Source organism: Orycteropus afer, unplaced genomic scaffold (genome assembly GCF_000298275.1).
Source record: "Orycteropus afer afer isolate SDZICR_OR568_19922 unplaced genomic scaffold, OryAfe1.0 scaffold00292, whole genome shotgun sequence".
NCBI classification, from domain to species: domain Eukaryota; kingdom Metazoa; phylum Chordata; class Mammalia; order Tubulidentata; family Orycteropodidae; genus Orycteropus; species Orycteropus afer.
The window spans coordinates 1893063-1900939 of record NW_006921879.1 but is presented as its reverse complement, the minus strand read 5'-3'; the positions used below and the strand labels follow the sequence as shown (position 1 = coordinate 1900939).

General features: G+C 38.8%; 1 protein-coding gene across 1 annotated transcript; it reads left to right on the top strand.

Annotated features, from left to right (window-relative positions):
• Positions 1–6314: 6314 nt before the first annotated feature.
• Positions 6315–7277, top strand: LOC103205759 (olfactory receptor 4E1). The gene has a single exon (XM_007951158.2). The coding sequence runs from the start codon at positions 6330–6332 to the stop codon at positions 7275–7277; it is 948 nt and encodes a 315-aa protein (XP_007949349.1). The 5' UTR covers positions 6315–6329.
• The last annotated feature ends 600 nt before the right edge of the window (positions 7278–7877 follow it).

The window sequence follows — 7877 nt, the reverse complement described above, 5'->3', positions numbered from 1 at the left end:
AAGCTAAAAAGCCATGGCCAATGCTTGTGGCCAACTGCATGTATTCTTTCTATGAGTTAACCCAGTGAAGTAGTGCCTTGCTCATAACCTAGCCTGAGTATAAGGAGAGTTTCTGGTTCCAAGCAGCTTGAATTCTGAAAGTCAGAATTCTTGAAACATGAGCTGACGCAAGCGACAAGCTTGTGGTTTATTTCTTAAGTGTCTGTGTAGGCACTAGTAAAGGCACAAACTCTACGGAACACAGGAAGATCAAAAGGCAGTGCGTACATCTTAGCTATGCATGTTTGATCATTTATTCTCACTGTTCCAAAAAGGAAAAATGAAACTATACTGGCAAAAACTTCCAGTTCTGCCAAGATGGAGTAGCCCTATTTCGCATAGATTCTCCCTCTTGCAACTAAAAGTTCCTGGACCTAATAAACAAACAAGCACAGAAAAACTCTGGAAGGTAAAAAAGAAAGTAGCCTCCTAGGGATCTTGGAACTTGAGAAACAATATTGCCAGTGCATTCCCTGGGTTCTGCTTGAGAGTAAGTAAGATCCATCATCTCATAATATACTATCCATAATGTCCAGGATGCAATATAGAATCACTCATTGTACCAAGAATCAGGAAAATCACACGTTTGAGAAAAAATAATCAACAGATGCCAATACAAAACTGAATTAGATGTTAGAATTATCAAACAAAGATTTTAAAACAATCATCATAAAAATGTTTCAAGAAGTAATTCTAAATTCTCTTGAAACAAATGAAAAAAGTAAAAAAAAAAAAAAATACTAGCCAAGAGAGTTATGAAAAAGAACCAAATGGAAATTATAGAAATGAAAAATACAAAAAAAGAATTTGTTTTAACTCTCTGGATGGGCTCCAGAGTGAAGATAGAATCTGTGGACTTAAGACTAGATCACTAGGATTTACCCCACCTGAAAAACAGCAAGAAAACAGACTGAAAAATAAAAAGAAGACAGAATCTCAGGCATCTCTGAAACATTTATCGACATCCATGGAGGCAGCAGTCTAGAAATCAGACGTCATATTGCACTGGGAAAATCTGCTGCAAAAGATCTCTTTGAAGTGTTAAAGAGCAAAGATGTCACTTTGAAGACTAAGGTGCACCTAACCCAAGCCATGGATTTTCAATTGCCTCATATGAATGTGAAAGCTGGACAATGAGTAAGGAAGACCAAAGGAGAGTTGCTGCCTTTGAATTATGATGTTGGCTAAGAATACTGAGAATACCATGGACTGCCAGGGGAACAAACAAATCAGTCCTAGAAGAAGCACAGCTAGACTGCTCCTTACAAGAGAGAATGGCCAGACTTTGTCTCACCTACTTTGGTCACATTGTCAGAAGGGACAATTCCCTGGAAAAGGATCTCATGCTTGGTAAAGTGGAGGGTCGACAAAAGAGGGGAAGGTCCTCAACAACATGGATTGACACAAGGCTGCAATGATGGCCTCAAGTTTACCAAGATTGTGAGGATGGCACACGACCAGACAGTGTTTCATTCTGTTCTACACAGGGCCTCTATGAGTGGGAAACAACTCAAGGGCACCTAACAACAATAACAACTATCCCACAACACTATACAACCTTGAGATTCAAGCCCAACGTATATCCTTCATCAGGACTCAATTTCCCGCTTCCTTGGATTCTTCTTTCATTAATTTTAACCACCAACCTCATACCCAAACAGAGAAAACAAAGTAAGAACTAAATAAAATGTTTCAACTTTCACTGTTATCCAAAACAATCAATACATGATGTCAAAAACATTGACTGATAATTATTTGTTTTCTTACTTTTCTTGAAATGGTTATTACATAATTATGTTACATTATTACAAGTAACACAGTTAGTAAGTGCCACATATTTTGCACAGAGTGCAAGAGCTCTGAAAAACTTTATCATTGTTATGTTTTATGGATAAGAAAACTGAGACTCAGAAAGTTGGACTTTGCACTCAGTCTGGCTCTTGAGTCAATGCACCTAAGAAAGAGCTTGCTAAAATCTCACTCCATTACCCTTCCACCATCTCTATGTTTTTAAATGAATTAAATAAGAGACATGGAAGCCCCTAACCTAATACTTAGTACTTAATAGGCAATCAGTAAATAGTAGCTCACTTGCTCTTATACAAACACATCCTAAACATTTAGATGTTGAAATCCTGCTTTCTCGTTAAAATCTCTTAATGACTTGCAAGTGTGTCACTTCAGTCCCGACAGAATTATCTTTTTCTAACTCGTGACTAAGGCAAGCTGATGTCATTTATTGAAAGTTCACAAGGACACAGAGCCTACATAACTCAGGTAGAACATCACCAATGCGGCAGCTGCCGGCCCCAGATGCTCTCTCTCTGCAACACTTCTCCTTCACTGCTTGAAAGTAGAATGATCAGTCTTAAACTAGCAACACAGAACTTACACCTAGAAAGGGCACTGAAGAGAAAACAAGAGGCTTCTATCGCACTGGTTTTCTGAATGATTTGTATTAAAAGTGTCCAGGCAAACACACAGCCTGAGAAAGTGGCAGTGGCTTTAATGACATCTACATATTAATACAGTCTGAAAAAGTGCAAAAATTACATTACTCTCATTCCACATCTTCGGTTGACTGGAAATCACAGAAAATCTTAGTACAGACGTATGTGCTTGTTTGTATTGGAAATAGCACAATAATGTAGGTACAAAGGCATGACTTTTGCAGAAACTCTAAAGTGGCTTCTCTCACCAGATATTTCACTGTGACTTGCCAGGAAAAACTCTGACCAAGACCCAAGGGAACTGGACATACTCTCACCTTCCTTACAGAAAAATCAAGGTAAATAGGATTGATTTGTCCAACATCAAATGAATTGTTATTTCTACTGTAAGATAATACTCCTGATACTGAAACTACAAGGTCGACAATTCAGTTCCTTCTGGAAGTGCTGGAAACATCAAAAACAATCCAGGGTGAGTTTTATACATTTTAGTTTTACCATTTTTGCTCTTCTTTTTTTTTTTTTTTTTAATTATGGTTCTGAAATGCATGCACTAGACACTTAGGTTTTCTTTATACACATCATATTCTTACATAAACTAGCAACAAATGTCTTTTACAGTTGGACATATTTCCATTTTCCAAAACATTTTTTTCTGTGACTCCACAGAACTGAAAAATAACAAGAAGAAAAGTTTAATTTAAAATATATTTACTGTGACAAGGAAAAGGTTACGTGCTCAGCTGCTAACCAAATGATTGGAAGTTCAAACCCACAAGCCTTTCTGTGACAGAAAGGCAATCTGCTTCTGTAAAGATCTACAGCCGTGGAAACTTATGGAGCAGTTCTACCCTGCCCTCTAGGGTCATTATGAGTCAGAACTGACTTGAGGGCAAAAGGTTTGGCTTTGTGTTTTGGTTGAGGAGAGAGCAGAAGTCTCTACTTCAGACCTGGCTCTGGTTCTGCACACCCTTCTTGCCTGTGGAGGTAAAATTTCCCATATTGAATTGAACATGAACCACTGGTTCTATTCTTGGTCACTTTGTCAGCTTTCAGTTTTGCTACCACCCTTTCAAACTCAATAAATTGCAAAGAAAACAGATGAAAATCATTATACTTTTTTAAATAATTTGAATAAAAATCTCTAATAAATTTTCTAAAAATTTGTAAACAGTAAAATTAATCTCTAGCATTCCTACTTCCGTAGCGATACTGCCTCTGAAACCCAAGGAGGGGTCATTATGAGTCGGGGTCGACTCGATGGCAAACAACAACAACAACATTGAGATATTGATATAAATATTGATCCAAGCAAAAAACACAGTTTGCTTAATTTAAATGTAATCCTCAACATTTTTTCTTTTTTTTTTTTTTTTTGGCCACAGATCTATCTTTGCTAATTTCTTAAGATGACACTACCACTAAGGGAGTTCTGGTAGCATAGTGCCTAAGGTATTCGACTGTTAAGCAGAAGGCCGGCAGTTCAAACCCACCAGCCACTTCTCAGAAGGAAAGTTGGGCAATCTACTTCCATAGTGATACCGCCTCGGAAACCCAAGGAGGGGTCGCTTTGAGTGGGTCCGACTCGAAGGCACATAACAACAACAACAACAATCACTTAGATGTGTTTTCTGATATAAACAACAAAAAGACCATTCTCTGGATCTGAGAGGTGGTAGAGTAGAAGCCTGAACCAGTAGTCAGGAAACCTGGGCTGTGTGTCTCTTAACTCTGGGTAACCTTGGGCCAATTGTTTTACCTCTCTGGGACTCATTTTCTCTAATTGCAAAGTGAAAAAAAACATAAAGTAGGTAAATTCTCCTCTCCCTTTAAAGGCCAGGATTCTATGACTTTATATAATGTATACATTTCTTTAAAAAAAAAAAAAAGTTGTGATGCATAGGGTAAATAAAATATTGTTTTAATTAGTAGGCTAATTTAAAAGAAAGTAAAATAACTAGTTTTGTTTCACTTTGGACTATTAAGTTAGACAACAGAACTAGACTTTGAAAAGAGCTGCAGATAATCTAGTCAACATGGCAATGATACTAGGCTTCAACCTTGAAAGTTACAAATGAGTAACTTTGCCTTCAGCTGATGGGTGGAAGAAAGACAAGCCGTCCTTCTCCCTCTCCATTCTTCCCAAGGCCTCCAGGACTTCATCCACCCTCCTCTCAACACTTGTTCAAAAAACATCATAGCCAAATTGTCAGCTGTCTAGCAACTTGGTGAAAAGCTTGTGCCCACTGAAAGTTAGGTTATTGAAACTATACTTGCAGGACATCATGGTAGAGCCAACAAGGAAGCAAGTAGTTTGGATTAAAAAGTACTGTCAATAGGACAATAAAGAAAACTGAATTAAACCCAGATTTATATGAACTTGGGCAAAGTAGTTATTTGGAGGGAAGGGAGGCCTTAATCTCTTCACCTAAATCTAAGCACTCATATCTTCCTACATCAAGAGATCTTCTCTCTCTCTCGTTATTCAAAGTTGTTTTACATCTCTTACTGAACCAATATCTTCTATTATTTTATTCCACAAGTGTATGTTTAATACCTATCACATGTCCAGTATGATTTAAGATGCTGAACGGAGATTTTTAAAAGAAACATAAAGCATTTGACCATAAATTCTAGATGGAGAGAAAAGTTTTAAATATTCAAGAAATTTAATGGCCAAAATAATATATTTAGTGCTTCAATTCTACCTTTTAGTTCATTGAATAGTGCCTGGGGACTAAAAAGCTTCCAAGTGGACATCCAAGCTACACGTTATTGTTGTTTTTATGTTGTTATGTGCCATCGAGTCAGACACAATTCATAGCAACTCCTCCTTGGGTTTCCGAGGCAGTATCACAGCTGAAGTAGATTGCGCAACTTTCCTTCCGAGGAGTGGCTGGTGGGTTTGAACTGCCAGCCTTCTGGTTAGCAGTCAAATACCTTAGGCACTACACCACCAGAGCACCTCCAAGGCACACAGTTGGTGTTTGCCTGGAGCATTAGAGGAAGAAAAAGAGTCAGGAATAGGGGGAGGAAATGGAATGCAAGCACCAGAACTGTATGGTGTCTGGTGCTTACCAAAAGTTTTGATCATGATTCTATAGGAGAATTCAAAGAGGAAAATGAACAGAATTACAAATTCTCATGAACTACAGATTTTCTAGAGCTATACAGGCTGGAAGAACACCTGAAACCTTTGCCTTGAGATAATCTTTCAATCTTAAACCAAAAATATTACCTGAAGTCATTTAAAACTGAACAATAGTTTAGCTTAACAAAGTCTGCTTTGAGAATTGTGGGTTTTTCAAGAACTGCCTATATGGGATTGAAAGGAGCCTGATGAAACAGGTTAAGTCCTCAGCTTCTAGTGGAATGATTATCTGTTCAAGCCCATTAGCACTCCTCTGAAGAAACATGAGCGGTCTGCTTCCATAAAGATTGCTGCCTTGGACACCCTATGGGACTGATCTACTCTGTCCTATAAGGTCATTCTGAGTCGGAATCAACTCCATAGAAATGTGCTTTGGATAACATGGGATCAAACTGACAATAGAAACTCAAAAGATTAGATAGGGAACTAGGGAACGATGAGTTTAGGTTAGTGGGAGAGGAACAGCTCAGAAAAGGAGGGTGTGAACGATTGCATAACTTGAAGAATGTCCTCTGTGTCACTGATTTGTACATATACAAGTTGTTGAATTAGTGTCTGTTCTGCTGAGTATATTGCTGTGTATATCTGCCATATATAACATGATTGATACAGATGTTAAGTGTTAGGGTTTTTTTGTTATGTTTTGTTTTGTTTTTCCCTAGTCTTGACAGAGGTGTCCAACAAAGAAAATGGAAGATGCTCTCCTACACAATCAAACTTCTCTAGTGACACATTTTCACCTTAGAGGTTTATCTGTGAATCAGAAGGTACAGATGTCCGTATTTGCCACGTTCCTCATTTTCTATGTCCTGACACTGATTGGGAACATCCTCATTGTCATAACTATTATCTATGACCACCGGCTCCATAGTCCCATGTATTTCTTTCTCAGCAACCTGTCCTTTATTGATGTCTGCCACTCCACTGTCACTGTCCCCAGGATGCTTGTGGACACCTGGTCAGAAGAGAAGCTCATCTCCTTTGATGCCTGTGTGACCCAGATGTTCTTCCTGCACCTCTTTGCCTGCACAGAGATCTTTCTCCTCACTGTCATGGCTTATGATCGGTATGTGGCCATTTGCAAACCCCTGCAGTATATGACTGTGATGAACTGGAAGGTTTGTGTGCTATTGGCTGTGGCCCTCTGGTCAGGAGGGACAATCCACTCCATAGCCCTGACCTCCCTCACCATCAAGCTTCCCTACTGTGGTCCTAATGAGATTGACAACTACTTCTGCGATGTCCCACAGGTGATCAAACTGGCTTGCACAGACACCCACATCATTGAGATTCTCATCGTCTCCAACAGTGGGCTGATCTCCGTGGTCTGTTTTGTGGTGCTTGTGGTGTCCTACGCAGTCATCCTGGTGAGTCTAAGGCAGCAGATCTCCGACGGCAGGAGGAAGGCCCTCTCTACCTGCGCAGCCCACCTCACAGTTGTCACGCTGTTCCTGGGACATTGCATCTTCATCTATTCCCGCCCATCCACCAGCCTCCCAGAGGATAAGGTGGTGTCAGTGTTTTTCACTGCTGTCACCCCTCTGCTAAACCCTATCATCTATACCCTTAGGAACGAAGACATGAAAAATGCCTTAAACAAGCTAATGGGGAAGAAGGAAAGGAAAGAAGAAAAATGAAAGTGGCTAAGCTCTTAGGATGCTTGGTGTTCCAAATCAAAGAAACATCTTCCAAAGAATAAGTTACATACCATATTTATCAGACTATATGGTTCATAAAATTATCCTCTGGCCCAATATTTGAAAATCATAACAAAAGCTGTGATTTTATAACACCTTCCATATGCTGGATATTGTTCTAGACACTTTGCATTTAGGTAATTCTCACACAACCTTGTGATATTATTATCCTCATTTATACATAAGAAATTAAAACTCAAGGAGAAGAGATAGCATGGCCAAAGTCAACCAGCTAAGAATGCTGAAGGTAGGATGTGAACCCAAGTGTATCAATGCAAATTCATGCTATTTTATTCTACCATGTTGCCTTTTCCTGCTTTTGTCTTAGGTGATTATCAAGGTCTAAACAAATCTTTAGATTTCTGGGCAGCCCTTGCCTATATCATTCTCTCAGACACTTGATTAAGCAGTTTAGAAAACATTGGTAAATCTGACAGAGTTTGTATATAGCTTCAATGATTGGAAAGAAGACTTCAAATGATTGATATTTTCAAGTAACCAAGCAAAAGTCTGCTATCAGAACAATAACATGATGATATT